This window comes from Dermochelys coriacea, chromosome 1 (genome assembly GCF_009764565.3).
Source record: "Dermochelys coriacea isolate rDerCor1 chromosome 1, rDerCor1.pri.v4, whole genome shotgun sequence".
Lineage (NCBI taxonomy): Eukaryota > Metazoa > Chordata > Testudines > Dermochelyidae > Dermochelys > Dermochelys coriacea.
Window position 1 is genome coordinate 224,893,405 of NC_050068.2, and position 17,662 is coordinate 224,911,066.

The window sequence follows — 17,662 nt, forward strand, 5'->3', positions numbered from 1 at the left end:
ACTTTGCCCAGTCTCTCCTTTTTCCATTCTCAGGTAAAGTCCTCTTAGGGAAAAAAACAAACAAACAAAAAGCTCATCCACCTTCATTTCCAGAAGATTAGCCTTTTAAGATTTTATGTCCATCCTTCCTCCACTCCAGGGCTTAAGTACTCCAGCAATTTTTTCCTACGAGGCTGCCTTTCTGCTATGGCACAAACGTCTTTTGACTTCAGGAAGGCCTAGTAGAAAGCTGGGGCATCCTAATCTATTCCCAAGCAGGCTATTTTGTGGCCACAAACAGAGGATTATGATATCATGCAAAGAAGGGGAGTAAGAGCATATGACCACTTAAGACTCAAAGATCCTGGCTAAGATTTCAAAAGGGACTAGTTACTTTGGAGGCATCAATTTTTGTGGACTGAATTAAGAAACCTTAAAAAGACCACTTTCAGAAAGTGCTGCACATTCCCTTCCTCCCATCCTGAAAATCAGACTCCTTTAAGTTATCTGAAGCGGAGTTCAAAAAAACTGATGTACCCAAAGTTACTAGTCACTTTGAAGATTTAAACTAAGAGAAAGCAGAGGACCTTTTGTTTAAAAGTAAAATAGTCAATCTTCAACTTGTGCCTAACCTAGAAATGGGTAACATGCAGGGTGAAATTCTATGGCCTGTGTTACCCAGAGGATGGCCACTGCCACATCCCCAGAATACTGGACATTCACGTACTTCTAAGAACAGGATGGGCCTACCCAGTCTGCGTGACCCCTGCATGGTGCATGCTAGGTCACATCATGTGGAAGACGTCATTTTGAAGAGCATGCTGCTCTGCACCCACCAGCATGACCGTACACGCACCGTGCATGCGAGGTCACACTGGTGGGGGTGGAGCAGGATGCTCTTCAAAATGATGTCCCCTGTCTGTGATACCAAATGGGACTAGATCAAAGCACATTAATGAATGGTTCACGAGTACGTCAACAGGGAGCACATTTGAACAGTCAGTCCTGAGCAGGCTAGCATGGGCAATATTCACACCCTAGCTTGCCGCAAACAAAATGTTTGTGAAGACAAGCCCTCCGTGTTCAGAGAGTACTGAACCCGAACTGAGCCCAAATGCATGCTATACAAGTTACACCCGATCCAAAGCTGACACCTGTAGTCAGGCCCCATCGGATTGGGTTCGGGTTGCAAGCCTCTATGCACTCTCTGAAAAGCCAGGCAGTTTTTAAAAGGCATCTCAAATTGGACATTTGAAAACTGAGGTGCACAAAAATCACGGGTTACTTGGAAATATGTTGTAAAGTTGAAGTGCTTAGGTATTAAGAGTCAGGTCCTAAATTGTCAATTATCTCTTCTACTCATCTTTCCTATTACACAGTCCCCTAGCAGATCTTCTAGCCAACCATGACAGATTTCTTTCACTGATGAAAGACGATCCTGAAACTGGGTCCTTATTCCCTTCTGCTTCTTTCATGTATTTCATTCTATTTTATCAGATGACACTTTCATATAGCACCCAATTTATAAGTCAGCTCTTATAACTCCCATTCTGTAATAAATACTTAACACTTGGACAGTGTTTGTCTTGAAACTAATCCTCACAGAATCCCTTTGAAATATTATTTACTCCATTCTACATTTCAGGAAACTGAGGCCTCATGGTCTGATTTTCTAAGGTGCATCAACTTTAATAGCCATTAAGGTTGCTCAGCAACTCTGAAAATCAGACCATTAGTAACTCCCACAAGGCTAGAGAGAGAGCGCCAGTAACAGAGTTGGAAATATCTCCAGACTAATTCTCAGCTATAGACAGGAATGTAAAAGAAGACAATTAAGCTCTTTTTTCCTAATGTGTGTATATATGCACTAAAAAGGTGTGTTTTTATCATGGGATAGCTAACACACTGGAAAATTCTAGGGTACACAGGACAAGTTGTCATTTTACCTCAGTTTAGCAGGTCAAGGTGAAATACAGATTTCAGCCTGAAGTATCCCAAAAGCTCTCTGTATACAAAGGTAACTTCAACCACCACAGAAATGAAGCTATACCTGGGGTGAAGCCCCTGGGGAGAAATGGAAGGAGGTCACCTAGACTTGTTAAATAAAGGTTAACTGTAACTTGTCCTGTGTACACTACGATTTTTCAATTTGCTAACTATTGTCTTAAAAATATACTTTTCCCCCTAGTGTAGACATTACAAAGAAACCCACTTTTTCCCATACTGTCAGCATTCAAGCTTCTGCAAACCAACTTCCAATTTGTTTGAACAGCATGGCCACAAAAATCAACTGTGTAATAATTAATACAACAAGCTGCCAGTTTTCATCCTACACAATATTGCAATCCACTAAAGGACAGATATACCACCCAGACAAATTTACACAAGTCATTTTGGTGGGAAACTGACAGGTGATATCAAGTGCCATAACACAGAATTAAAGTTCCACAATCTGACACAAAAAAATCTAAGTTTTTTCTGTAGTTTTTCAGTCAGAAAAAAAAGGTGTATTAATTGCACAGTTTGGCAGTCATGTAACAAGCAATGGCGAATGCAAGAAATATTGTGACAGATGGTGATTCATATGTCAATAATTCATGTCTGACACAGAGTGAAAAATAATTTTAACTGGGAATTAATTTAAAGGTGTCAGGGCTTAAATTTCTAGATTAGGAAAACTGTCCTGGTTTTAAAACATGATAGCTAACAGGCTTTTAAACAGGACATTGAACTTAGTGTAGTCCAAGGAAAGTTGTGTTTAAAAACCATGTTAAGATGTTTGTATTCAAGGATTGTTTGTTGTGCAAAGTCTTGTTTAAAAGCATATTGCTTAAATCATCTTAGGTCATTTTTTTAAATGTTAACTGTAGACAAGGCCTAGGAAAATAAACAGAAGTTGCACTGGTTGAAGTTAAACTGATTTTATTAAACCAATACAAGAGGCTGAACCAAATTAAGCTAAACCCTGAATAAATCAGTTTTAAGCCAAAGTAAAAGCATCCAAAAAGACTTACATTGGTTTACAAAACAGTTTTCAGTTAAACTGGTACAACTTCTGCACAATAGACAAGCCCCTAGGCCTTGTCTACACACAATAGTTGTGCCACTTCACTATACTGGTTTAGTTAAAGCAGTATAACCCTCCCTAGTGCGGACGCAATTACACCAGTATAAAGGTGCCTTTACAGGAAAAAGCTCTACCAGTATAAGGCTTGGTCTACACTACAAACTTTGATCAACCTAAGTCAACTTGTATAGACCTAGTTATGAATGTGTCTACACTAAAATTTGTCTCCTGACAACACATGCATCCCATTACAGTGATACAATAAAGCCACCGCCTTGATGCAGAGTCACAAATCGACCTCCTTAGGTCAGCACAATGCAAGTGAAAACACCGCATTAGTTGTGTTGACCCTAAGAATCCTCCAGAAGCTCTCCCACAATGCCCCTGGCCTCATGACAATGGCTGCTCCAGCAACAATTTTGAACTCCAGAGGTCTCGGAGACCAGAAGACCACCCACCTGTTTTTGAAATGCCTTTTCCTGATTGCTTACCTTGGTAAGCACACCTACCAGCTCAGTTCAGCTGTGTGCATCTAACTATGCTAGCTCCACACAGAGAGAACATGCTACTAGACAAGTTCCTGCCTGGAGCAGGAAAGTAATCTTCGATCTCCATAATCTATGGGGAGAAGAGGCTATGCAAGCACAACTATGAAACAGAGACAGAAACACTGACATCTAATTGTGTGTGTCTCTGTCTCTTTTAATCAGTAGCCTCTGGTATGGTGACCTTGAGAAATCCTCCTTCCATGACTTCTAAACATCTGACCCCTGTGAGGAAGAGAAAGAAGCAGACTAAGGGAGTATATGTTTGGTGAGCTCTACTAGGCCTCAGCTCATGAGCACAATGAGTAGAGTGGCCATGTGACTTGACCTTGAAGAAGGCTTGAGAATTAAGGGATCGGTTGTTCCACGATTACTGTTTACTTCAAATTTGAATTTGAGGATTTAAATTATGGTTCATGTTGGCACGCTGTTTTTATATGTTTGTTTTCATTTTACTTTTGCTGCCCTGTTTCTATGTATACAAAGTTCTATTTCTGGAAATTCAAATTATGTTTATCAGTTTACACCACACATTGAGGAATTAATTGTGGGGGCCAATAACCCACCCAGATTTCTTAGTTTGTACCATACATTACAGAATTTACAGCAGCAGGCAATAACAGACGCATGAACAGTTTCATAACATATTCATCAGAAAACATTTAAATGTGCCTAACTATTAAAATTGTTGTTTAAGGCCTCCTTGAGCTGTACAGCTCCATGATAGGTTCTTTTAATAGTCCTTGTGTATGGTTGTTCACATTCAGCAGACAGCCACTCCACCTCACTCATCCACCCTGGCAGTAGCTTTTCACCTTCCTCTCACAGATACAGAAAGTGGCATGGTGGGAACTTGATCTCTAGCTCTCAGAAATCCATGGGCAAATGGATGATATTCCATAAAGCACTATAAAAATGTCCCACAAGGCACTGAGCTGGATGGCAGTTTAGGGCCCACTGGGATCCCTATCCATGGTGTAATGTATTTTACACCAATGCAGCCACGCATGCATACACACAACACCAACCAAACATCCAAGTGTGCAGGTGCTCAAGCAATATACAACAGTTGGTGGCTGTACACCGAGGTAACTTGTGTCAGCAAAAGTCTAATGTATAGAGTTGGCCTAAGGGATCTTTATACTGATGTAACTATGTACACAATAGCAATCTTACAACGGTTTAACTAGGGTTATGTCTTCATTGCCAAAAAAGGAAGGGGTTTTTGTTTTATTTTTTAGGTTTTTTGTATTTTTTTTTTTACAGTAAGATAGCTAACGTGTTAGCTAGCTCTCTGTAAAGTCCCAGTGAAGACAAGTTGCAGGTGATTTTTACTGCGCTGTTATTAGGTGAGGTCAACAACACATCCCCAACCTGTGGTTGACCTTTCCTAGTTACATCACAGTTTAAAAAAAAAAATCCACCTTGCCTTGTCTTCACTAGGATTTTACAGCAAGATAACCAATATGCATTAATTCTTCTTCTCATGTGGTATCTCCATTAATAGAAGTTCACAAACCTGGTATCACATTCTGTGCAATCCTCTGCTAATCTCCTTTGTGGATGGAGAAGTCATTTTGATCCAACCAGGATACCACATCATTCATCCAAGTTCTTTTTCTGTCTCATCAACTTTTTCCTCCAGTTCCCTTAAACATGCATCACTCACTGAACCTCTTAAAATGTGTCCTGCAAATCAAATCTCTTTTCATAAAATCTCTAACAAGTGTTAGATTTCCAATAATCTCAGATACTTTTTCGCTGGTTACATGGCCTACTCATGATATTTTCAGAATTCTTCTATAAAACCATAATTCAAAAATTGTAGTTTCTTTATTATACATTATTTGAATGTCCATGCTTCACAGCTGTCATAAATATAAAGGGAAGGGTAACCACCTTTCTGTATACAGTGCTATAAAATCTCTCCTGGCCAGAGGCAACATCCTGTTACCTGTAAAGGGTTAAGAAGCTCAGCTAACCTGGCTGGCACCTGACCCAAAGGACCAATAGGGGACAAGGTACTTTCAAATCTTGGGGGGGGGGGGGGCTTTTGTTTGCGCTCTTTGTTTACGTGGTTGTTCTCTCTTGGGACTGAGAGAGGCCAGACAGAAATCCATCTTCTCCAATCCTAATCCAAGTCTCCAATATTGCAACCAGTATAGGTAAGCCAGGCAAGGCGGATTAGTTTATCTTTTGTTTTATGTGAATTTTCCTTGTGTTAAGAGGGAGTGTTTATTCCCGTTTTCTGTAACTTTAAGGTTTTGCCCAGAGGGGGGGGATCCTCTGTGTTTTGAATCTGAATACCCTGTAAAGTATTTTCCATCCTGATTTTACAGAGATGATTTTTACCTTTCTTTTTTTTTTTTTAAATAAAATCCTTCTTTTAAGAACCTGACAGATTTTTCCATTGTTCCAAGATCCAGGGGTTTGGGTCTTTTTTTATTTTTGTAACCAATTGGTTAGGATATTATTCTCAAGCCTCCCCGGGAAAGGGGGTGTTTAGGGCTTGCGGGGATATTTTGGGGGGAAGATGTCTCCAAGTAGGCTCTTTCCCTGTTCTTTGTTTAAAACACTTGCTGGTGGCAGCATACTGTTCAAGGATAAGGCAAAGTTTGTACTTTGGGGAAGTTTTTAACCTAAGCTGGTAAGAATAAGCTTAGGGGATCTTTCATGCAGGTCCCCACATCTGTACCCTAGAGTTCAGAGTGGGGAAGGAACCCTGACAACAGCCATAATTTAAAACACAGATCAAATGTAAGTTTTTAGGAGAAGTGACAAATCTGAAGACGAAATTCTGACTCAGATGTTTATTCTTCCAAAATGTCCCTTTTGCTCTTGATATTATGGTGTTGCCTTCAGTTTTTGATCTTTCATCTTCTGTAATGATGCTTCCTAAGTAGTAGTAATTTCTCACTTGATGTACACTTGTGTCACTCACTGGAATCTTGCATGTTTTCCTAGGATCCTCACACAGTAGCATAGTTTTTAACTTGACCCACTGAACTCTAGACCACATTCATATATAAATCTCCACTAACTTCAAAACCAACAAACATTCTTCTGAATCAGCCAACTGCACTGTCATCTGCACAGCGAATGTTATTCACCATTTTTCCATTCACCTTAATACCATCTTCTGTTTCTTCAATTAATTTCAAACACTTGCTACAAAAGTTGAACAAAATACGTGAGTGGTAGATTCTGTCAAATGCTTTAGGGAAGTCAATGAAACACAAGTATACTATTTTCCCCATTTCAAATGATCTTTCTAAGATGAGCTTTAAGTTCATGAAGTCATTTATTATGGCTTTCCAAGTTTGAAGCTGTATTGCTGTTTGTGTATTGCATTATCAATCTTTTCTTTTATACAACCTTGAACAACTCGCAAGACTCTCTTAGAGACATGACTTGTCTTAGACTTGACTGGTCTCTAGTTGAGGTTTTTCACAATATAGTTCCTTGATATATTCTCTCCATCTCTCATTCTTATCTTTAGGGTCTGTCAAATAGTGTCCACTTTTGTCCTTAAGGGACATATTGATTATTTTTCTTCTGCAATCAAAGACTCTTATCTTTTGATGCATCTCACTTTATTTGTTCAATTTCTATGCATTGGTCATTCAACCATTTAGACTTTGATAAGAATAAATGCAGATTAGCATTTTATGTAGTCTCTGGTGTTTCTCTTTTTCTGATGTCGATCTTTGTGCTTTTACTTTCCTTCTTTCACCCATCAGAGCAAAAATTTCATCTGTTATCCAAAGGTTTTTCTTAGCTAGTAACTTCTTTCCTACAGGTGTATCTGCATTAATTATCTTGCTGTAAAAAACACCTTTTCAGCTATGCAAACAGCCTATTTTGATAAAAACAATCACACCCATGTTGGTACAAAAACTGTACATAAACCAAGGCCTCGATACAGCCACTGAGCTTGCTACAGCCTAAGTCAACACCGTCCCTCAGAGACAATTCACATCCAAAATGATGCTAGCTAAGCTAAAGCACAAGCAGACAGATAGCTGTGGCAGGGGTGGTGGTACTCTGGGCTTGTCCATCACTGAAAGCTAGTACACATTGAGATAGGGTATGAGCTTGAAGTGCAGAAGCCATTCCTGACCAACTCCATGCGTGAACAGCCTTATTCAGGAACAAGAGCATCATGTTCCTGTTTAGCTTAACTCACTGAAACAACTGTGCATTTAGACAAGCCCTAATTTCGTTTGAGATAATAACAGCTGTTTGTGGAAGGCAAGACAGAAAGTGATTGATGAATATGCTCCTTTTGATGTTTCTTCTTACATTTGAGCAGATACCCTTAAAATGGCCATGTAACCCTTTGTACGTCTGAGAGATGGGTATTTTAAAATGATTCTCTTTTTACTTAAGACCATTTCGTGTCAGATGATGAGTTTTTGAGGAACTGTAGATTCACTGCCCTACTTTGTCAAAAGAAACATCCTCTCGCAAAACTCAGGAGCAAAAAGCACTTGCCATGGTGCACTTAGTCAATTTGACACCAAAAAAGGGACTTGACTGTGGTCATGTGGTCAGTAAGGCCTCAGGAAAGGTGGCTGGCCCTGAGAGGTAGCACAAATAGAGGACTGAAGGTTACAAGCATTTGAGGAAAGTTAAGGAGGTATTGTCAAACAAACAATACTTCCGTCAGAAGCAGTTTACCTATTTTAAAACAAACAACAACTAAAAATTACCAGTATGGAGAAGAGAGAGTGTATTTCCCCTAGCTTGCAAACATTGTGCTTTTTGCTGTATGCTATATATTCTCTTCACCATTTCCTCTCTAGGTCAGTTAGGCCTAGTCTATACCGCAAAACTGAACTACCGATGACAGTGGGTGGGGCTCATCTTGATTTGTCCTAGCCTATATTTGTATCTAAGTCATATTTAGCCCCAGTTCAACTATACTAATTGTTGACACTCACTGTCAACAATGGGTCGGTTTAATACTGTACAGGGCCCATGTCATGTTTCCCATGTTATTTAAATTGAGGGACTTCCACTGTACCCCTCTCCTCTCCAAAGCAGATATACAGCAACAGGAATGGGGGAAAAACAAAAAATAACAGGAAAATAAGTTGTAAAACCACACAGATTGGCAGAGGGACTCAGGGTCCTGAAACTACTTAAGTGTTATGAAAAATAGAAGTGACTTGTCAGCTGCCCACATTACAGGGCTGTCCATATCTTCAGGTTGTACTAAGAGAAGACCATAATAAAGAGGCTAGTGAGAGTTGCGCGTTCCAGTACTGAACCAAGACCAGAGCACTATATTTTTACAAACTAAGGTATTATTAATCAAATGAAAGCATCATAATTATTAAGTTGAGTGGTAGCCATGCCACCTACCCTGCATAAAATAAACCCATCTACAGAAAGTGAAACTGCATCAGAAGCCAGTTATACAGTCTACCAGTCCTTCAAATTAGTTTGACACTGGCCCTTGCATTCTAATGGCCAAAAGCGTAACAAACTATTTGAATTAATGCACTGTACTGTCATTAAATTGGCAATTTAAATAAATTCTGGAATTATGTGATCTGAGTCACCAACATCTGCAAGTATCTTTACATCTTGCGTAATAGCTGGCTTTATATCTTCACTCACCAAAGTAGGAAAAGAGATTTTTTTTTTTTTGTATGGCTCCCATGGTATTTTGGACTCAGCACATCATGAAAACACAGCAGTTCTCCAAAACAGCCCATGAATCACATTTATTATCCAGTTCATATTATGGGGTTACTTAATCTTGAGCCAATAGAACAGCAACAAAACAAGGTCGCTGTTTATGGGGAGCCGGTACGAATTAACCACCTGCTCATCAAACTCTCCACTTTGTTGTACTAAGTGCATTTGGTCTTGGTGACACCACTTACTCTTGTCAAAAGCAACATTCCCAAGTGTGTTCCACTATGCTTTGGGCTGGGTTATCCACCATGGATATGGTTATTGACAGACTTGCTGTTCTAAGAGCTCTCTCTCCCTTGCACTGTACCTTAACTTCTGAAATCTGTACGGTCTTATGACCATTGACAACACTGTAAGTATGCATACAAGAATAATCCAATTGCAAGCTTCAAGGTGTATGCTGCTTGCATCAGGAATTAATTTCCTTTCCATGTGTGCCATTGCTTAACTGACCAGGTGAGTGATTCTCAAACATTGGCTTAGTGGTAACCCATGCTCCATGATGTCCTTTTTGCTGGTCTCCACATTGAGAATTAACCAACTGCGGTTAACAGACGCTGGGAGAGAAGGAGGGTCCACAAGAGAGATTCTCTCACAAAATGGCACGCAATAAAAACAAGAAAAAAGTTTGAGAATCATACTGGGCAGGTGCATTAGAAGTGCAGGTCAGCATACATTTGCCTGAAACGTCAGGAACTGGACACTACATGAGGCAGGATACTGGTCTGATGATCTAGTCTCATATGGCAAACCTTTCACCAGTAAGGTTTAGGGTGCCCATTGCTCAAGCCAAGAGGATACTCAATCATGCGCGCGCACACACACACACACACACACACACACACACACACACACACACTTACTTCCCTTTAAAGTTTCCCTTTGAAAGAAGAACCTAAGGGATTACTGCAAATGACTTAAGGTGATCTATAGCAAGTACTGTTATAGCTATTGAGCTAGTCCTAGTTCAAACCCAGCTATCTCAGTCTTTGACAGAAGCATGCACCTATTGTACAGCATACCTCTTTGATTCGTTTCACTAGAGCATTCTGATCAAAGGCAACAGCTTCTGCACACTGATGAAGGTGATCTTGGTATCGGAGGCACAGCTGTAACACTTGCTGAGAGTCCAGCTTCTCCAATTTGCTGTTTGTAGGGGAAGTCTGTCCACTGAGCAGTCCTAGAAGAGATGGGAAATAATGGAATTAATCTGACTACTTAAACAGCAACTAATACATAACTGAACTATGAAAGATCAGCAGTGGAACAAACCTGCCAAAAAGAAATAATGCAGTATATAAATAATGCAGTAGACAGAAGTGCTAAAACAAGTACCTCTAACCATACCCGGCAAGGATCCTTGACAAAACTGAAACACATTCTAAGTGCAGCAGCACAATTTCAGAAAACGTGATTTGCTGGTGGTGGGTTACCTAAGAATTTAAATCCCCTTCCTTCCTCCTCATACAATTTCCCACCTTTAATAATTCCCCCAACATTTTCAAATTATGGAAGGGGAGGAAAGATGGTAAGCTTTGAAACATTCCCAAAAGGTCATCAGATTCGGGCTATTTTGGACCAAAAAGACCATACTGCCAACCACAAGAATTCCCACGTCATGAGTCAGGCCTCCACAAAGAAAAGAATGAGTTTAAATCTTCTTTAAAAAAAAGGAGGCAGGGGCCTGTATTTTTTGTTTGCTTTCTGCTTTCGAGACTCCAGAATGCTACTGCATCACGTTTTTAAGCTTTCCTACAGAATCCTGAGGAGCAGAAATTCACTGTTTTCTTTAAATGAACGTTGAGATTCTCACCTAATCACATGACTCCAGGGACTGAGACTCATGATAAAAATGCAAGTTGGCAACACTGGGAAAGCAACTTCCAGAGTTGTGGGGCCATCACAGAGAATGCTCTTCTAAGCAATCCCAAATTATTTGTATCAAAAGGAGTAGAACTTGAGACCCTCTTCTGATTTCCACTGTGGCAGTTTGATATAAAACTTTTTTTTTTAAGTTATAAGGAAGAAATAATACTAGTACTACTAAGCTCCTCCTTGTACTATTTCCTACTGTTTTGTTCTAGTTTCCCTACTGGTTTAGTTAAACTTTTTCCTTGTTCAGGCTAAGCACCATCTGAACCTTCTAGCACTAGAGTTGGTATAGGCAAATACCACAAAAAGTTTTCCAATAATATCTGACAGAGCTGTTAAATAAATTTAGTTTGACTGCATTTGCACCCTTTTGTGCTCATTGCTTGTGAATATTCACAGGTATTCTAGTTTACTGGCAGAAATATCCATTGAAAAAAAACAAACAAACACAGAAGGCAGATTTCAAATTGATAATTGTGAATATTTTGAATCAGAAACTGCTTCTAAGAGTCCACTCAGCCAGGAAATTGAAACAATGCTATATGACCAATATGCCTATTAGAAATAGCTGGATTTTCAAATATCAAATACTTGTCAAAAATGGTTTATGAACAAGCTACAGATCAAGAATCAACTTGTTTGATAACTTGAGGAAAAAATACATCTGGTTACAAATCAGTCACAATCAGAAATAAAAGCATTTATTCTACTAAATTTGCCATCAGTTATTTAATTAGCTCAATTTAGCAGCATCTATTAGAGAAAAAGTTCCACAACAGAGGTTCCATCAACAAAGTCTAGTTTCTCTTCTCCCAAAATCATGCTTCCCTCACCACACTGCCTGTCAGAATTCATCCTTTTACCCCAACTTTGTGCCTAATACAGTTGCCTGGGTTGATAAAAACTAAACGTTTGTCACTGAAACCATATTAACACTGTGAGTAATGGTCTTTGTCATTTACATTCTGAAAGACAAACCAACCTCAGGTGAAATCCTGGTTCCACTGAATTTAATGGAAAAACTCCCATAGACTTCATTAGGGCCAAGAGGATTTAACCCTTGATTCTCGAACAGTAAAGCTCATGCATAACTTTAATCTCACTGAAGCGGATGGGATTCCTTATGTGTGCGACTTCAAGCATGTTTTAGGGTTTTGCTGGATCTGTTTAACTCCAAACTGCTTAAAAGTAATGAGAGCAAGCATCTCATGACAGAGAACTAGGATAAAGTCTGACTAGCACGGTCAGCTTGTGTCTTACTGGAGGTTCACACAGTCACAATATAGTATTCCCCATCCTAGATCAGACCACTTGTCATTGCGGTATCATCCTGCTCTTGGAAGCAGCCAAAAACCTGACACCCTTGGCCAATTAATTTCATTTACATTTATTACTACTCACTCACCAACCTCCAACCAGCAGAGGAGAAGCTACATGTCATTTAGGATATTGAAGTTTAACCTTAAAGTTTTGTGTAGGTATTTGGGGAACTTTTCAAGCTGTTTGTTGGAATTTGCAAAGATAGCTAGGATAAAGATTGCAACATGGGTAATATGTTCCTTTATGGCTCTTAAGCTTATAGACATAAAATCTTGTACCGTTCCGTACTGTGAAAAGCAATTAAAAGACACTTAAAATATAAGAAAGAGCCTGTAACTCACTACCCAGGATATCATGGGCTGAAATGAAAGAGGAGGAATGTTAACTGTTCAGATAGAGTTTTATTTATTAAAACAATACATCATACAATCATAGTGTTAGAAGGGATGGCAAGGGTCATCTAGTCTACCCCTAAGTGTGTTTCATCACTGGTTGAAATACAATCCAGCACCAATTTATGAGGTAGCAATAAAAAACAAGTAGTGTAAATCAGTTCAAGAAGAGCTGGATGCTATTTTTTGAGGAGGTGGGGATGGAATTCAGCGCCTCTCTAGGATTTCTATACTCAGGTTGATGATGTGTGCCATTATAGGTAAATTTAACTCACATGGAAATCTTCCATCCATCTGAAAAACAACCAGAGTTAGTACTAACAGATTGAAATGGGCATGTGATGTTCTCTGTTGAACTAGCTGCTCCAAGTCTCCATAAGCTATAAAATGATCAGTTATTTATTGTTTTTAAAAACTTTCTGACTACTGCTATGGAATTTGTGCTATGAATATTAACGTTTCATTAATTCACTGCATTTTTAGCAAGTTATTAACTTCTAAATTGCTTCAAGAGAGCAGATTATGTTCACAGTAAGTCACCTTAATTCTTCATAGAAGAGACCGTAAACACTCTGGGTTTACAAGGGTTTTGCATGGGTGAAGGAGTTTCAAGGCCAAGATGGGAGTTTCAAGGCCAAGATTTTCCAGAAGTGACTAGTGATTTGGGTGTCCAATTTGAGACATCTTAATTTTCAAAGGGGAGGGATGCTCTGAACTTTCTAAAAGGCAAGCCTCTTTTAAGGTCTCTCTTAAATCTCTAGTTACTTTTTAAAGGCCTGGCCATAAGAGTTTGCCATATGGATTCCAAGTAGGGAAGCTCTTAAGTTTTAATACAGTTTGGGCCCCAGAAGATAGGATGTTTGGCACATAAGGTGCTGCAGCTTGTCCTGAAAGACAGGTAGGGGCGAGGCACATGGAAAGTGCGTCATGACTAAGGCTACGATTTAGTCATGGAATCCGTGACTTCCAGCAACTTCCATGACTTCAGCCTGCGGCAGTCGGGAGCTGCAGGGTCCCCCGCCACCTCACAGCTCCTGGCCACTGCGACTGGCGGGGGGACCCCCGCAGCTCCCGGCAGCCGTGAGCAGCAGGGACACCACACAGAGTGCCCAGCTGCTGTGGCTGGACCTCCGGAGTTGCGGGCAGCAGGGGTGCGATGCGGCCCCCAGCTGCTGCAGTCGGCGGGGCCCTGCAACTCCCAGCCCTGGGCAGCAGGGGACCCTGGAGCTCCAACACCCAACTCGTGGTGGGGACCCCAGAGCTCCAAGCCGCCACACAGCTGCCCCGCTGCAGGTGGTGTGGGGACCCGCAGATCCCCATTTTTCAGATATTTTTAGTAAAAGTCAGGGACAGGTCACGGCTTCCGTGCATTTTTCTTTACTGCACATGACCTGTTTGTGACTTTTACTAAAAATATCTGTGTCAAAATCTAACCATTAGTCATGACTAACTGGAAAGAAAGGGAGAAGTGGGTTACAGAGAAGCAAGGAGCAAAACACTGGTGTGAGAGGAAAGGACTACTGCAGGGCTGAAGAGATGTAGTGTATGGACGCAAAATGCCTTGGCAATTGCTAACTATACACATTCTTAGCTTTTCAAACTGCACTGCAAAATAAATAAAGGGAGACCGCACTACACTCCTGCCAGGGAGGATCAAGAGGAGTCAGCCTCTATGTTACTCGTTAAACAACACACAACCATGAAGGTGATGTTCCGCAATTGTTGGGGCAAACAGATGGGAAATCACATTTCAGCTGCTAAATGGCACTTTAAAAAAAAAAAAAAAGCAAAATGTGGCATGCTTACAAAAACACCATATATCACTAGTAGGCTAGCTGACCCACAGACTTGACAAAGCTCTCATTGTTTTCATATTCCTTGGCAAAGCAGAGGTATGTTAAAACCATTTCCCTCCTAGTTAGTCATCATCTTGCTGGTTCCAGTTTATAGTTTTACAGTTTACAGTTACAACAAATCACATCCTACTGAGCAGAAGAAAGCTGTTAATACGAAGCCATTTCTATGAAGCCAGAGGAACAACGAAGGAGGGTCTTGAAGAGATCCTTATAACACCAGTACTGTAAACATACGTGTGTAACACATTAACCAATTAAAGTAACATTCAACTGATTTAAATAAACAATCCTGAGAAGAACCAGCTCACTTTGCAGGCTGAAAAGCAATTACTGTATTTTCACTTAGTTATATTTCCTGGCACTTTGTTAATCCCAGTCCCAAGCAGACATGACAAAAAGGAATCAACACTTCTACTGCTGACGTTTTATATATTACAGAATACACGGTTTTAGGGACAGTTCACAATAGTGTGGACTGATTATGAAGATTTTAATCAGCCTGAGATGCACACATTACTCACAAAAGAAGAAAGCTCCTCAGGAGCTACACAACGCGTTCCAACAAGTGCCAGATATTTTACAGAAAAGCTATGTTAAAAGCATTTTGTGGCATTCTCTTTTCTAACATTAATTATACTATTTGTTATCTCCTTCCTTGAGTTAAGCTAACCTTCCTTCATGTCATGAGTCCAACTGCACAAACCTCAAGAGTCAGAAAAATTAAAAGTAACACACTAGAAATAGGTTTCAGAGTGGTAGCCATGTTAGTCTGTATCAGCAAAAAGAACGAGGAGTACTTGTGTACTCATTAGAGACTAAGAAATTTATCTGAGCATAAGCTTTCATGGGCTAAAGCCCACTTCATCAGTTGAAGTTCCACGTGCAGTGGAAAATACAACAGAAAGAGAGAGAACATGAGAAAATGGGGGTTGCCAGACCAACTCTTCAATGCCCCTCTGCCATGTACATCGGCCAAACCGGACAGTCTCTACGCAAAAGAATGAATGGACACAAATCAGACATCAAGAATTATAACATTCAGTTATAACAGTTGGAGAACATTTCAACCTCCCTGGACGCTCAATTACAGACCTAAAAGTCACAATTATTCAACAAAAAAAACTTCAAAAACAGATTCCAAAGAGAAACTGCAGAACTGCAATTAATTTGCAAACTGGACACCATTAAATTAGGCTTGAATAAAGACTGGGAGTGGATGAGTCATTACACAAACTAAAAACTATTTCCCCTTGCTAATTTTCCCCCTTATTCACACCTTCTTGTCAACTGTTTGAAATGGGCCATCCTGATTACCACTACACAAGTTTTTTTTCTCCTGCTGCTAATAGCCCACCTTAATCGATTAGTCTCGTTAGAGTTGGTATGACAACCCTCATTTTCTCATGTTCTCTGTATATATATCTTCCTACTCTATTTTCCACTGAATGCATCCGATGAAGTGGGCTTTAGTCCACGAAAGCTTATGCTCATATAAATTTGTTAGTCTCTAAGGTGACACTAGAAATAAGTTATCTAAAACTAGCACAACGTCACCGCATTACAGTTCATTATCTCAATATTTATCAGGACTAGAAACAAAAGGCTGTGTCTCATTGGAAAGGGCATCAATCCCAGTAATACCCATTTCTAGCCATGGTGATACACAAAATACTTTATCTTTAACCTGTTATTGGCCTAGTACTGAAGACTGGTGGCAGGCGCCATAATCATTTGGTTTGTGCAACAAGCAATAGCAGGCTTTTCTAAAAATGCACCCCTTTGTAGAGGGCCACACAGGATATGCCTCACTTATGCCTTTGAGAAGCAGGCTTCAAGCATTGCATAGGCCTTTTGTTAAGTCCTCTGAATTTCACCCTGAGCACAATTAGGCAAGACCTGCTACAGTTGCGGACATTGCTGCACAAATTAAATGGCTATGGATCCTACCACCTATAGTCAATTCCTAGCACATTGCCCCACAAACATCCCTTCTCTTTCTGCTTAGCTGCTTCAAACTGCTTCAGCACAGCAATTTCTCCCACTAACCAGGTGAACAAACCAGCTTTGATGGACCCACTCAGTATGTCCCAGCAGCCTTGAGTCCCATTTCTTGATCAGTATGACCTGGACTAGATTGGAGACAGTGGACTTGCTTGTAAATGGGGATATTGGAGCATTTTTGTCTCTACTTTACATTATTTTAAAGCCTAGCTTTGTGAAAGAAATAGCCCGGGGGCGGGGGACAAAGGAGTCGGTTGTTTTTAAATACTTCCAAACTGACAAGAAGTCTGGTTTGCAGGACTTATAAATACTGTGAATTTAAATAGTATTCTTCATCCATAAAAGGTTCTCCGAATGGAAGAGCCTCTTTATAGCCTCAAAATGCTAGGTTTAAACCAATTTTAAAGACAGGAGAAATGGCCAGACTGTCCAACTTCTTTACTTCAATAATTGTTGCAGACACAGGTAGAATGCACCAAAACTTGTCTCACTATACATTGGAAATCCCTGCATTCCTTCCAGCTCTCAGACAGACCCTGGACAGATGAACGTTCATGTAACGATGGAAAAAATTGTACATATTGAACAATAAAACATTACAGCTTTCAGTAGGAACTGAGGATCTACTGATCATTACTTACCTTGAAAACCAAGTTAGTAAATCTAAGGCCATGTCTACACTACAAAATTATGTCAACCTAACTTTACATTAGCATACAGCCACCACAGTTATTAAATCACTTGTATGTGTGCGCGCGCTTGGCTCTTCTGGTGGTGGTGCACAACTTCACCAGGAGCACTTGTATCGATTGTATTTTCAGCGTGGGGCATTGTGGGATGGTTCTTGAAAGCCAGTAATAGTCGATGTGAGCAATTGACCTAATTATATTGATCACGCCAATGTACGTGGTCTATGACATTTGG

At 40.1% G+C, this 17,662-nt stretch overlaps 1 protein-coding gene across 2 annotated transcripts in view; it reads right to left on the minus strand.

Annotated features, from left to right (window-relative positions):
• BORCS5 (BLOC-1 related complex subunit 5) overlaps window positions 1-17,662 on the minus strand; it is a 113,858-nt gene that overhangs the window by 23,014 nt on the left and 73,182 nt on the right. For both annotated transcript variants that reach the window (XM_038387864.2, XM_043515054.1), the window contains one exon: window positions 10,320-10,477. In XM_038387864.2, the coding sequence (XP_038243792.1) occupies window positions 10,320-10,477 (158 nt within the window). The remainder of the gene's footprint in view (window positions 1-10,319; window positions 10,478-17,662) is intronic.